Source organism: Mus caroli, unplaced genomic scaffold, assembly GCF_978045245.1.
Source record: "Mus caroli unplaced genomic scaffold, Mus_caroli_1 scaffold_7, whole genome shotgun sequence".
NCBI lineage: Eukaryota > Metazoa > Chordata > Mammalia > Rodentia > Muridae > Mus > Mus caroli.
This window is the reverse complement of record NW_028227262.1, coordinates 12781627-12796853: the sequence shown is the minus strand read 5'-3', so window position 1 is coordinate 12796853 and position 15227 is coordinate 12781627. Positions and strand designations below refer to the sequence as shown.

At 45.0% G+C, this 15227-nt stretch overlaps 1 protein-coding gene across 1 annotated transcript; it reads right to left on the bottom strand.

The window, feature by feature from the left end:
- Positions 1-2074: 2074 nt before the first annotated feature.
- On the bottom strand, positions 2075-15227 carry Wbp11 (WW domain binding protein 11). Its single transcript, XM_021164864.3, has 12 exons — positions 15076-15227; positions 13233-13337; positions 12595-12626; positions 11682-11775; positions 10603-10799; positions 9532-9665; positions 9180-9379; positions 8527-8718; positions 5826-5927; positions 4856-5149; positions 4195-4377; positions 2075-3060 (listed from the first exon to the last, which is right to left on the bottom strand). The coding sequence occupies exons 2-12, from the start codon at positions 13294-13296 to the stop codon at positions 2627-2629; spliced, it is 1926 nt and encodes a 641-aa protein (XP_021020523.1). The 5' UTR covers positions 13297-13337; positions 15076-15227; the 3' UTR covers positions 2075-2626.

The following is a 15227-nucleotide window of genomic DNA, read 5'->3' as shown; positions in this document are numbered from 1 at the left end:
ACCTAGTCCTTCCCAGAAACATTTTTTTGCTGACCAGAGACCAAGGATTTTAAATATCTGAACCCATGAGAGCCATTGTCATTCAAACCATCAAAGGTTCAGAATGTTCCAGTCACTTAATGGCTTTCTGTTTTCTGTGACTTGCAGGGAGGCAGGAAGGGTTAAGGGAAGTTGAGGGGACTGACAAGACTCAGAAGGCCCTGTACACGACTGGGGGAGATGGGGAGGCTTGGTGAGGTGGCCTTCACCTATACTGGTTTACCAACTTGACAACCTAGTGTCAAGGAAGTGTCTGGGAAGAGGAATCCCAATTTAAAAAATGCCTCCATCGGATTAGCCCGCAGGGGGCATTCATTATCTTGATTAATGGTTGATGTGGAAGGGCAGGCCCAATCCACTGTGGATAGTGATACCCCTTACTAGACCCTGGGAGGTCTATGGAGGGTAGCCGAAGGCCAGTGAGCAGCACCCCTCCATGGCTTCCGTTCCTCTCTTCCCTTCAGGATGGACTTTGAGCTGCAGGATAAATCAACCCTTTCTTCTGCCTTCTGCAAGTTGTTTTTGGCCTTGGTGGTTACCTCAGCAGTAGAGAGCCAACTAGGATCTCTCTCACCATGCTCTTAAGCAACATCAAAAATTCACAATTCATTGGCTCACCAAGATGGAAGTGGCTGGGATCCTTTCTTTGTCTGCTGTTTCTGGGCTGAATAGAATTTGCATCTCCAGGTAAAGTCAATGGGTTTTGAGGAGAGTCTGGTAATGCAAATGAGGGCACTAAGTTTCCCATGTAGAAAGGTGAGCTGAATGTGAGCCTGTGGACCTGTGAGCCCTCTCTTTTTTTTTTTTTTTTTTTTTTTTTTGGTTTTTCGAGACAGGGTTTCTCTGTGTAGCCTTGGCTGTCCTGGAACTCACTTTGTAGACCAGGCTGGCCTCGAACTCAGAAATCCGCCTGCCTCTGCCTCCCGAGTGCTGGGATTAAAGGCGTGCGCCACCACGCCCGGCTTCTGTGAGCCCTCTCTAATCCACATACATCCAAGCAAAGGTATCTACAGTGGTCATGTAAGAAATCAAATCAGATTTGGTGGCCATCTTCCTCCTTCCCTACAGATGGAATCAATAGACTCAGTGTTAGGCTTTATGAATAGAATTTTCAAATAAAACTAGCAACACACTTGGAAATGTTTTGATAATCAAAAGCTTTTTTTTCAGATAACCAGTGGCAGAAATCTCCCCCCAAAAGAATATAACTTCAATCAAGAATACTAAAAATTAATCAGACTCAGATCAAATTGTGGAGAGCAATTCTGTTTATGCAGAAGTTACCATGGCAACTGGATGATTGTTTCTTTGGTATGAAAAGGATCAAATTCATTGGACTTTTCTTAATTACACTAAAACCCCAAACCAAATGGACAATCTTGTGTTTTGTAAGGATGTCTTAATCTGTCAGAGTAACAGAACCAGACGTACAAAATCTCAATGAGAATCTGAAATGCATGAGAGGACTGGGAAAGCATTAGCCTCAGCATGTCGCAGCATCTTTCAACACATCCTTAATGCTCTAGGATTTGCATGAGATGCAGGCCAGCTAAGGTGTGCCTTGCATAACACAATGCACATGACTGTAGGAAACACAGGGCAGCAGGCACAGAGCAAACTGGAGAAGGGAAGTCTTTCCAACTCTCAAGGCCTGCCTCCAGGACGCACTTCCTCCAACAAAGCCAGGCTCTCAAGCTTTCCCAACAGTGCCACCAATTGGGGAAAACCACGTCCAGTCCACAGATATGAGCTTTGGGAACTTCCTCACACACCACCACCACCACAGCTCTCAGTGTCCTCTGGAGTCCCCCATCTTAGCAGAGACATTGTGCACACCTCTGAAGTTCTGGGAAGTCAATGTAATCTTGAAGGAATTCTTCCTCTTTATCCCTGTAGATTTCAAAGTTACCTTTTACATTCTAATCAAATCCATTCTCATTCTGCATGAGAAATGGCAGTTCCTGAGAACCAAACTACAAACTTGGTTCTGCCCACAAGCCAGATGAACTGTTTACACATTACACAAACACAGAAGGTATCTTGGTATGGAACATTTTATTTGTCCATGAAACACTCAAAAGAGTTTAGCTTGTGGGAAATAACTTTAATCCCAGAATTGTATATTTTCTTCCCACATATCCTGTTTTGAATTAGGAAATGATACTGTAATCCATTTCACTACAAGGAAAATATTACAAAATATTTACAGGAAAATATTAAAAATAACTCAAACACAAAAGTCAAGATGAAATAAACTTTTTCCCTCCAGAATTCTCTACTCTAGTGCCCACGGCACCTGAGTCAAAACAAGTAGTTAAGACCTCGCTGACAATTCCCAAAATGGAGAGAGGAAGAGAGGGAGGAGATGGTGATGACACAGGGAGCAGGGGTTAGCAGCAGTGCTTCACATCCTGGTCTATTGTAAAGAAACACCTTGTGCGGGGATCCCAGCAGGCAAACATGAGGAGGCTCCTGGAACTGGACTTGGAAAACAGCTGACAGTGGACATTGCTCTTCACTTTAACAAGAGCCTCTTGTTCCACAAACCAGTACTCTGAACAGAAGCCTGTCCTGGCAGGAGGATCTGTCACAGCAACCCTTCCATCTCTTTCATAAACGCTTCATAAACATCGTCCTTAGTTTGTACTGAGACAGGAACTGAAGGACCAGATCTCGGGGCCGCTTTGGCGACAGGCACAGCAGAGTCGTCCTCTGACCTTCTTTGGGGAACAGCAGTAGCCCCCTTATTCTCTCGGCGTACCCTCAGTGCAGTGGGCACAAACCGTGTGACCTCTGCCTTGGGATTGGTGATCTGGGGCTTGGCACTGATGGTCGCTGTGGCTTTCTTCTCGATGGTGGCGGCACTTGCATCATCCGCCTTCGGTCGCTGAATGAGGCTGGGTGGGGCACTCAACACCCCTGGGTTGGGCAAGGGAGCTGGTGGGAAAAGGCCAGGCGGGGCAGGACCAAGAGGAGGAACCAAGGGTGGGCGCATCATGCCAGGACGAGGAGGAGGGATCCCTAAAGGAAGAGGCAGAGAGGATGAGTACAAGAATTGACGACATTTAACTGCCATTAAGGATGTTTAGACATGGGCTAAAGGGATGGCTCAGTGGTTAAGAGCACTGGCTACTCTTCTGAAGGTCGATTCCCAGCAACCACATGGTGGCTCACAACCATCTGTAATGGGACCTTACTTGCATATACATAAAATAATAAGTAAATCTTTAAAAAAAAAAGGATGTTTAGACATAGGCTAAGACTGCTTAATTTTAGGCAAGTTATTTACAGGAATTAAATTGAACTCACACAACCTGCTATGTGAAAGGCAGAAATATATTCTGATAAAAAGAAACATAATACTTTGAAGTTATATCTGCCTTTAGTCTTGATCCCTGAACTCAGGTCCTAGTTGAAAACTGTACCATCAAGCTGACAATGCCAACTGGTGGCAGATGCAGTTTCCAATCTGGCAGGTCCAGGATGCTATCCTATCCTGTCCTGGCTATCTAGTGTGAAGTTATTAAGATCAAGGGGCAGTCGGTCCCTGAGTACTAGTCTCTACCACTGTCACACAGTGGACAGGGAAGGATTTTGTCCTGCTCATTAGCTGGAAATGGACAACGATCAGTCTTTTCAGAGTTACATAATTCTGACAGCTGCAACACATACATATCCCACATCAGATTGTAGTTTCTTCAAAAGCCACTTAAGAATCAAATCTGCATCAAGTCAGAACTGCTGATTACGTAAACTCAGTTATCCTACACAAAACCAAGACAAAGACAAAGCCCCAGCTGTTGTGTTTTAAAAGCAATCTTCGGACACAGTAGAACAATCAGTGTGCCTAGCCAAAATAATCCCATTATGACATTTGTAGGACTAACTCGGACAATGGGTAGAGAGGAGGGAGGCTCCCTTGTGATCTAACTTGAAGATGGTAATTGTGTAGATCATGGGGTGCAGCTGTGCCTGTTCTCACAAAGCTCAGACAGAGAACCTCCTCACTGTTGACAGCCTCAAGAGATGAGTGGAAAGCAACGGAAAGGCTCATGCAGAACACACTTCCCTGCAGACCCTCTGCAAGATGTCCTCAGAGACCCACAGAGCATACAGCCATGCCTAGCTCTTGTCACAGACACTGAGAAACTTTACCTGGAGGTGCAGGAGGAGGTAGCCTTGGTGGGGGTCCCCGAGGAGGGGGTCCAGGAGGCAGACCTGGAGGTGGGCCTGGGGGAGGGCCAGGAGGTCGGCCTGGTGGTGGGCCTGGAGGTAAAAGTCGTGGTAAAGGCCCTCGGATTCCTGGCATTCCAGGTGGTCTCAGGAATGGAGGAGCCCCTGAAAGAAGAAAAACCAATGTCAGTCAGACAAATAATTAACTGTGGTATAAAAGCAACTCACATAATCATTTTATTCAGAAGTGAGACTGCATTTAAATAAAAAGCAATGGAAATAAAATTCATCCAACACATATTTGAGCTCTATAAAAAGGTCATCAGGTCCGTTATAGATCGGTCCCTCTAGGTCCCAGCTGTGGTATGTGAGACTGTATTAAGCAACACCAATGCAGAGCTGGGCTAGTCTGTCACAATAAAGTACTAAACAAAGTACCACTATGCACAAGTGTCCAGCTTACGAAAACAGAAATAAGAGATCCTTAAGAAGAGGCTCCTAACAATGCTCACAGCCTGGAAGGGTCTTCATTCCCTCTGACGCCTCAACAGAAAGCATCAGTGCTGGTGACACATGCTCTTCTGAAGGCATGCCTTCACTCCGGCTCAAATGAAGCATGCACTTCTCATCCTGGGGTGCTTACCTGGAGGCGGCCCAGGAGGAAGGCCTGTAGGTGGTCCAGGAGGCCGTAAGGGTGGGGCAGGTGGTGGTCCAAGAGGTGGTGGTCCTGGCATGGGAGGGGCTTGTATCTGAGAAGTAGGAGCAGACTGTGGAGGAGCCTGCTGCTGGGAAGAGGCTGCAGCCGTGCCGTCAGAGTGGGCATCGTCTTTATGCTGCTTCTGCGATTGTTTCTCTGCTTCAGAATCATCCGAGTCGTCGGCATCCTCCTCCTCTGAAAATTCCTCCACTTCCCGTCCTTCCTCAGGAATTTCCTGACCTGAAAAATTGAAAAATAGCTGTTTTACCGCTTGGAGAACAGCAGTGGCCAAGTACACCACAGCTGGGTGTGGTGGCGCATGCCTTTAATCCAGCACTTGGGACAAGTGCAAGATGATCTCTGACTTCACAGCCGGCTCAGTCTACATAGTTAAGTTCCAGGACAGCCAGGGTTACACAGATAGACCGTGTCTCCCAAAACCAAATAAATAAATAAGAAAATTTATTCTTAAAAATCAACAATCCAAGTCTTTTTACTGACTATTGAAATACACAACGGTGCATCTGTAACTAGTACAGCAGTATAAATCCCAGGCTGTCAGACAAGACAGACTTTGAATTAAATAGCACTCAGAGCTGCAAGAGGGCTTGCTAATGTGCCTGACAACCAGAGCTCAATTCCTGGGACCCAGCAGCAGCCATAGAAAAGCTGACTCCCACAAGCCGTCCCCCATATGCCAGCTCAAGAACAGATGCTGCACAGCCTCCCCAGAACTAGTTGTCTCAACGGCTCACTAGCCCCAAAACTCTGGGCACCCCACCAAATGGCTCCATATCTTAAGTTTCACAGACTACAGATTCCTGGCTTATTTCAGAGCTGCTGACTATAAATGGAAGACTATATGCTAAGCAAGTGGCACAAGGAAATGCTAGATTCATTCCTTCTTGCTTCTAACCTGCCATTCGCAGCATCATGGCTTGAAGAGGAGTCAGCTCCTTCATGTTTTTCTTCTTCTTCCTTGATTTCCCAGGCATATCAGCAAATCTGACGCTTAGACCTAAACAGTCAAGAAAGGATGAAACGAAAAGAATCATCAAATGTTGTAAAAATGGTCACTATAGAGCAGATGCTGTGAGTACTATGAATGACTGTAACCCACTACACGATACAAGACAGATGTACAGGGACATTACAGGAAATCAGTGTTGTGCTAATTGGTTGCTTATGAAATATACCGCATTAACTTAAAACTTAATGTTCAGAAAATGTTAGGATACTTAAGAAGTATATAAACTGAATTAGATAATTCAATTTTAAGCCCTAAACATAAAAGCTGAAACGGTAAAGATGTATGTTAAAGCAACACTTTTCTTTAGCAATTCAGCAAAACAATAAAGAAAAGATGAAAGTTGACCAACTCAGGAAACCAGCATGCCCTACTAACCAACATAACACATAAGACAACTGAGTCCCACAGTGCTGGGTGAGGGAGATCCATCACAAGCATGCCCTACTAACCAACATAACACATAAGACAACTGAGTCCGACAGTGCTGGGTGAGGGAGATCATCACAAGCATGCAGGGTGCACCGAAAGTACCCAATGGTTTACACTAGAAAATTAGTGATCTAATCATGACAAAAGGCCCCATAAAAGGTGGGAAAATCTTAGTAATACCCTAACAGGTGATTAAAGAATATGATCAGTCCCCAACACCACTTCCACTACAGGATCTTTCAGTAACCCTGACAGACTTCCAACTGGGCACTGTCAGACACTGCACTTCTCAGCTGGTGTTTGACATCTTAGCCAACACTTAAGGAAGGGAATATTTCTATGTGGGCTCAGCTTTACTGTATCTTGGACTTTTACTGCCCAGACAAATGCTTGGCTATGGTAAAGGCAGTACCAGATGAGAGGACGTGCAGCTGGGCCAGCCATCTGAGTCCACACACACTGGGGAACACACAGGCTGCTGGCACAGGCCTTGGTTCCAATGCTCAGTAGGAAGAAGCAGGTGGATTTCAGTCAGTTCAAGGCCAGTCAGTAAGTCCTGTGCTAGCCAAGGCTACACGGAAGACCCTGTCCCAGCGCCACCCCCAACGACCTCAGCAACAGCTGGCAGCCGCAGAGTAAAGAGAGGATGCAGTCTCACAGGGAGCCCTGCACTTGGAATTCTACCCCACTCTCCTTTCTAAGACCAGTTCCAACTTATGAGTCTTCTATAATTTTTCAAGGTTGGGTTCGCTCCTACACCAATTTGTGATAGTTTTTTGATAAGCTTTTCTTTCATTCGTAATCATGATTAAGGAGCACTAACGCCTTCCAGAGAGATCTGGACAATTCAGCTCTGAGGGATACTATACTAATACTAATCTTGTAGTCTCCAAGGCACACCCAAGTGTAGGAGGCAGGTGGGGCTGTGGCACACAGACACACACAATTTAAGCTACAGCCCCCTAAGAAGCTCCCCAGCACTAGGCTCTGACACACGCAGTGTGTGTTTGCAATGCTTAGTACCCAAACACAGTGCTTAACATTTTTGTGACAAAACATAACATGCAGTGTGTCCACAACTGAGGACAGCAGAACTGAATATATGTAATATACATCAAGTCTTAGGCTTCCTCCCCAGCACCGCACACACGCACACACGCACACACACACACACGCACACGCATCTTTCTGAAAGGCGCTTCACAGCTGACCCTTGGAGAATGGTTTGTTTACGTGCAGGCCAAGTGCGCTACACAGGTGCTCTTCCCAACCAGTGAGCAGCTTTAAAGGGACAGGCGTGTGGTTCTAAATACAAACGCAGTGCAGACATATAGAAAAATACACTTTTATACATATACATAGTATACAATTGTACATGTCAATGTCATGTATGTATAGACAAATGTATGTATATAAAATATTTAATATATAATATACACACACATATTATATATACATGTGTATATATATATATAAAATTACAAGTATATATGAATTACAAAGGTCACCCGGTTTATGAAAGACCCCATAAATAGAAAACCCAGTTCCCAGTGTAGACACGTACACAAGCTTATTTAAAACCATGCATGTTCTTCCTTTCCTACTGCACATTCATCATAGAGAATATTAGCAATTTTTACCTCAAAGTGGAATTTCTTGCATAACTTTTTAAAGACTACCTAGACTTACTCTTTCCTCACAAACACCTGTAAGAATAATATGTCAAAACCTTTCAAACTATCAAGACAAATGGCCAGGTACGGCGGCTTACATTTATTTCTAACTCCACAACTTGGGAGGCTGAAGCAGGAGGGTCCCCGTGAGTTCGAGGCCAGCCTAATTAACAGTGATGGGTACCTGTCTCAAAACCAAGCCAAACCAGACTGGGGCTAAAAGCTGGTCCTGAGCTGGTGAGCTGGCTCGGGAGGTCAGGGCACTCACTCACCACCAAGCCTAATCACCCAAGCTGCATCCCCAACACCTGTGCAGAGGATCGGGAAAACCATCTGGGACGGCCACATATACGCTCCAGCGTGCATGTACACACGGGCGAGCACGCACACGAAACCTAATTAGCAAAAGCCAGGGCTTTCGGCACCGGGGGGGGGGGGGGGGTTAGCTGTGTTCATCTACGCCCGGCACATGAACCCGCACACACCTGACTTCTTCTCCTCAGTGTTGTCGCGCTCACTGTCCTCGCGGTGCCCGAACTCATCCCCATCACTCTCTGCATCTGATCTGTCAGTGTCACTGTCCTCAGTACTGTCATCATGCTTATCCTGATCCATGTCCTCAGGATAGCCGTCGTCTTCACTGGTGCTGGACATGTCATCGTCATGACCCCGCTGAGCTGATGACAGAAAGAGCACAAGATTCACATGACATAGTTGGCCCTCTGGTATCCACAAATAGGCATGCCATTTTGGCTCACCATTACTTGTAAAAAATAATTCTATATGCAATGCCAGCTACCATGTATTATGGTGACATTTGCATTGGGTAATGGTTTTAAATACTTAGTGCAAACACACTGTGTTAGAAACAATTGTGGAAAGTCTCACACACAGTCAGTGACTCTTGTCAGCGCTGATGAAACTGGGAAGACCTCTTCCTGTCTTATGGGAACTGCAGCAACATTCATGCTAAGGTGCTTTCATCAGGCAGACGTGCTAAATTATCCACGGGGATACACAGAAGTGCATGGTAACCTCATGGAGTTCCTATGTTCTCCATGTAGCAAACATGTTAACTATGGTCAGCACGGAAGCAATACTGAGAAGGGCATGGGAGGAAAGCCCTGCCCCTGCCTACCAAGCTCTGGACTATACAGCATATCCTCATCTCGCCTCCGAGGGGGAAGATCTAGAGCGAAGCCCACTTTCCGGCCGTACATCTGCAGAACCTGAGGAGGAGGGGGGCCAGGTGGAGGGCCGGGCGGTTTTCTGCCAGGGGGCAAGCGGGGAACACCATGTCCCAGGAGAGGAAGGATAGACACGGCCCGAGCTGGAGGCCTGTGGAGGGGGAGAAGGACAGTGGCGCTGAGTGGCAGGAACCTTCTCCAGGCTCTCATGTCCCGTCTGCTCAGCCACAGCACCTCGTGCTGCTGCTGTACTAGCTGGGCCTGCTCCTGCAGTCCACCCTCCGTTATGTAAGGCTTCCTCACCCATACGCTGAGGTCTTCTTCAGGATGGAGGGGGGCTGTGCACCGGGAAGAGGAATGTCCTGGATTAAGATGTTGGAAGGAGCATGCGGCATGTCTGGCAAAGGGATGCTCTCTACTTCCACATGCTGAGCATTCTGAAACACACAGAAACCCAGCTGTATGGTGCTGATCCAGTCAACTCCTAGGACCTAAGTCTTCTCAATTTGTTTCCCAACTAAGACCATGAAAAGTGGCTCAAAGCCTCAAGCCAACACTTCTGAATTGAAAGAATATTATTTTTTTCTTAAAGAACCCAAATACAGCTCATCCTTTCTCCTATCATCCCTATCATCAGCTCTCGTTTTGAGTATAATCTGAACCGGTTGCGGTTTTGAAAAAATCCAACTGTTCAAAGCAGTAGCAGGGCTGCCCTACTCCTCGGGCCGGTAATACACACCAATTAACAAACAATACACAGCCTCTAAAGCTCCCTGCCTTTCTGCAATTCTGTTTTGTGGTGTTGGAAACACACCATCTATTTTACAAATACCATTTCATTTGGGTTTCTGTCATGGTAAGGGAAAAATTTACAGCAAACTCTAAAAGCTCTCAGAGGCGGACATCTTTCAGTCCTTGTCAATCAACTCCTGCCACAGTCTGTCCGAGGCAGTCAGTGCTAACAGGTCAGTTCCTGCTGGTTTTGGAAGAGGAAAAGCAGCAGAACTAGTGTGAGCATCCCTCCTCCGTGTTCTTGGACAGACAGTCTCCAGTCCTAGGCAAGCATTAGGCGGTGCACCACCATGTCTAGCTCACACTCTTACTCATGTTTACCATGTGTTGTTTCTACTATCAACAGATTAGTCTAAAAAACAAACCAACATTCTGAGTAGTATTTGCTTGTGAAATACATTGGGTTGATGATCTGTGATCCTGCTAAGGATGCCTGGGCTGTTTCCAGTCTCTGGCTTTCACTGTTACAGACAATTTCTCTAAGTACAAAGGACGGACTCTGCTAGAGCATGGTGCACACAGTTAATTTGGAAAAGAATAGCCTGTAAGGCCGTCAGGTCTCTCTCTCCCAGAGCAGCTTACCTTAACAGCATCAAAGTACTGGCTCAGCTGAGCTCTCTTCTGTTCATATTCCACTTCCAGCTTTCTCAGTTCTTTGTAAATATCTGGATTTTCTTTTTCATAAAGTCGTAGAATTCGTTCAAAGGTTTCCCTCAGCTTTTTTCGCTTGTCTTTCAGTACTTTCTCATTCAACTGTGGCTGTTGCACTGGGTTAAACTCTAGGAGAAAAGCAGATTTTAGAGTTGTAAATGAGGAGTCCCATCAGTAAAAACCTCCTTCTTGGCTACATCCAGATCCCATATTTCATTTTTGAGTCCTAAGAGGCTATTCTCCTAGTCCTGCCCAATCAGAGCCTTCCCAGAAGTGACCCACAGGCCAGTACTGTAGCACCTTAGTTGCAGCCAAGCCCTCTCTGAAACTGTCAATCAAGGGCAACTTTCCCCCAGCAGCCTTGTCCCCAGCTCCCACTGACTGCACAGTCCTTCCAGTTTCCACCCCAAGCTCTTCACTAGCACTGTGATGGAGACTGCAGCATACACACAGTCTTAGGGAGATTTCTACTTTTCTCCTGCAGGCAGCTTTATTTAGGGGTGTCTCAGGATATACTTTTCTATTTTAATTAGTTTGAATGAAAATTAAGCCCCTAGTGATTTAGGATTCTTTCTTCTTTTTCTTGAAGCACAAACTGAATTAATTCTTCCCCAAATCTTCCTACTAACTTGATGATCTAGTCAAACCTAGAAGGTATTATTACTGCATCATTCCTAGTAAATAAAAATTCTTGAGTGTATATCTTTTCTTATTCCACTAACATAAATGTAAAGTGAAAAAATCATTAAATCGGAAAAATTATAAAGTGAGCTGGCCACTTTGTTTTTGTTATCTAATTACAGTAATTAGCGTCTACTAAATGATGGTGCTCCTCTTCTAGAATATGATCTCTAGCTTGCAACAGATCTATCTTTCTTTCCTCAGCATTAAAACAAAGTGCGAGACCAATGGCAGCCATCAGGGTTTTCGATTTCCTAGGGCTGTGCTGCCTCTGTACACAGCAGACCACGACAGCCTTTGTTAAGTCTGCCGCTTTCCTATACTCTTACCCATTTCATCCAGTTTCTCCATGTCCCGGATAATTTGTTTGGGATCTTTCATCTTCAAAACTGCAGCGCGGACCATCATGCGCTGTTTTTTGTTCTGTAGAAAACAGGAGAGAGGAAGACTACTGAGGAAGAAGCGGGCACTCCAGACGTTGCACCTCCACTTTGCCTCAAGAGTCTAAGAAACTCAAATTTCTCCTTTGTTTCTAATCACATGTGTAAACCTCTACAATCAGCTGAGAATTCTTCTCAATAATGTTTAAACTTTAGTGAAAATGATGCGCTCTTAAGTATTTTTTTTCTACCCAGTTATACTGTTAGCAACTACTTAACAGAAAAACTTGTTTAAAAGGGGGAGGTGGTAGGAATATAGTTAAATAAAAAAAAAAAATACTATGCTAGATAGGGAAAAATTTGAATTTTGGCTAAATAATAAACCAAGAGCAAACCAACAGAGATAACAGAGATTATAAAAGATCCTTCAGAGAGTCACAAGTGATAACAAATGTCCCCTGCTTGAGCACTCAGCCAAAACTGAATCACTGTCAGTCACTCAGTAGCCTTAACAAAGCAGTTACATCTTGGTAAATAGTAAAAATAATTAGTTTGTCAAGACAGGGTCTGACTGATGTAGGCTAGGCTAGCTTTCAACTCCTGCTACTTTCATGCCTGATCGTTTTATCCCAAGTGCTAGGACTACAGGCATGAATTACCACACTCAGCTTAGGACTTATTTTCAAAAGTCATTCTAACAATATAATTTTACTTATCGGTGTGTGTTTGTGTGAATGCATGGGCACGTGTTTATGGGTTCTGGTGGCAATCAGAGAACAGTGTTGGATTCCCGAGAGATGGACGTACAGATGGCTGTGAGTCACAAATGTTAGAACAATTCACAAAGTTTCTAAATTCATACCTTTTTCAGTTCTCTTTTCCGGGCTTCCTTTCCTAAGGAGAGAGGAAGAGAAGACATCACTCACACCTCCATCACTAACATTACCACGATCACACTTCCATCACTAACATTACCACGATCACACCTCCATCACTAACATTACCACGATCACACTTCCATCACTAACATTACCACGATCACACCTCCATCACTAACATTACCACGATCACACCTCCATCACTAACATTACCACGAGCCACCACAATTGTTAACAGTGTTGGTGAATGGAACACACATGGCTTTGACCCACTAGGGAACTTAGTGCTTCCAACCCTCTCAACCCAAAATGCCAAGATGTGTTCTTTACAGAAAAATAACTGAACCACAAGGAAGAAAAGGGATTCTCAAATCACACACTTAAAAACTCATTTGTTAAAAACTCTAACATAAAAAAAGACTTAATTTTCTCCTGCTAGCCAGTCAAGTATGAGGAGAAATGTGTTAAGCAGCTTACATTCTCAGCATTCTAACCATGAGTCAATTTAAAGAATTCTACATGACCTCACACACGCCACTCCACCAACGCTGAACTTAGGCCACCATGAAAGAGTCTGCCCGTTTAAACTCTTCTACTTCTTCCCCACACTAACAGCACTTACGGGCTTGGTCTGTGGGGTTCATAAACTTCCCACTCTTGGTGGAGGATGTTGATCTTCGTCCCATGTTGACAATTTATAGGATTTACTTCTTCATTAAAAAAAAAACTGCAAAGAAAAGATATAAAGAACTCAGTTGTGCTGTATGTGTAAAGTGACTTCCTTTTAAGAATTTGCATCAATTTCTGGAAAGAAATATCCCTTTGGTTTTCTACTTGTAATAACACGCTCTTTAATTTTGAATGAAGCATCCAAGTCGTTATTTCTTTACCTTTCTTAACCACACACACACACACACACACACACACACAAAAAAGGCTAGTATCTGTACCAGTCAACACAGTGAGAATGTCATTAACTACTCAAAAGTTTAACCCTTTCCTATGGATTATATAGTGCTGTTAACTGAATAAAGATATCAACAAGAATTTTGCACTTAGAATGCTATCAATCGCTTGGAATATAGACTGAGCCATATGAGACCATCTCAAAACAAACCAAAACCAATTGAGAAAATATTCTAACAATGCAATGCAAACCCTGAGGTCATCTTTCCGATCGCTGTATAAGGGGATGAAACAGGAGCGGGGATAATGAATCTGGGTTAAAGGCAAATACATGCTTTTTACTTTCTCTTTAGACTGTTCATTCCACACGCCAGATGGCAAAACGCAACCCATTCAAACATATTTATCTTGATTTAATACCAAGTCAAATGATTTATGACTCTCAAACAAAAGAAATAAAAAATGAAGTATTAGAACTCCTCAAACTTAACATTAAGATATATTCTTACTAGCACATATGACTCCTGATTTATATATTTTGAGGGAATTAAAAGTGGTAGTCACTGTAGGGAAATATTTTAAGGCCAGGCTTTCTTTATTATCACTTCTTTCTCTTCCATTCCAAATGAATGAAACTTCCAAAAATTAGCCTTGCCCATAGTAAAAAAAGGAACAAATATTTCCCGTTCAAAGTGTGTGACATTTTCCTACAGGCTACCTCTCCTGTGGCTCCCCTTTGAGCATTAAATAAATCTACTTTCTTTCTACATTAGGAAAGGGAAGATCCCGAGGTAAATTTGAGGCTCTGTAATTCCCTTGGCTCCTTGGGTGAGACTCTGTAAGTTGTCTTAGTTAATGTTTTTTTCATCAAGCCCGGCTCCCTGCTGCTTCCCAGATATTTTAGAACTGATCGGTGTCGATTATGTCATTACAGATGTTTCTCTATCAGAAAGCAGAAGGGGCAGGAGTTTGGGAAGAAGGGAAGAGAAGGGTACTGACTATAGGGAACTACAAAAAGGCACGGATACAACAATTTCTATGTTTGATCTTTTCTTTAGTGTTTCCCTTCTTAAACCAGCCTCAGGCTCTCGTTTTGACGCCATCCCATCACACACACCTAAAAACCAATCAGCTACGAGTCAAGGAGAATTTTTACAAGACCACAGTGCCTCCGCCTGCAAAAGTTGGCAGAGACAAGGTCAAAAGACCATGGGAACCCAGGCAGCACAAACACAACACGACCGGTCCGGTCCGGGTCCACTGCAGGAGGCCTCACGGCAACTGCCGAAACCATGGCGACGGTTGATACCGACTCGAGCGGCTAGACGTCAGCCCACGGCCACCGGTCGCAGCACTCGGGCGGTGGATCTGACCCGGCGGGCGATCCCGCCCGAGAACCCGTCGGACGCAGCGCCAGGCCAGCCCCGAAACCCGAGGCTCCCGCCACCCCGGGCCCAGCGGAGGAAGAGCGCGGCCCCTGGGCCTAGTGTTTCAGAGAAGGCTTCGCAGGCCCCGGGGAGGGTCGCGGAAAACGGAGCACCGAGTCCCCACGCACTCACACGACTGCGAGGCTCCCGGGACGGCGAGAGCGGCTAGCGGGCGGTCCCGGAGGACTCTCTGCGAAGGGGCCTTCACCTCTGCCCCTCGGTCAACCACCCGGGAACCGCCATCTTGAAACCTCGCGCCCCTCCGCCAGCTCACGTCACTTCCT

What these genes read in the sequence shown, in the direction of transcription:
- Wbp11 (XM_021164864.3), bottom strand. Translation starts at nt 13,296, where the DNA reads ATGGGACGAAGATCAACATCCTCCACCAAGAGTGGGAAGTTTATGAAC. An exon ending in AGTACTTTGATGCTGTTAAG is followed by an intron (nt 9,666 to 10,602) that starts GTAAGCTGCTCT and finishes TGTGTGTTTCAG; the next exon opens with AATGCTCAGCATGTGGAAGT. An exon ending in TCCTCCTGGGCCGCCTCCAG is followed by an intron (nt 4,378 to 4,855) that starts GTAAGCACCCCA and finishes TTCTTCTTTCAG; the next exon opens with GGGCTCCTCCATTCCTGAGA.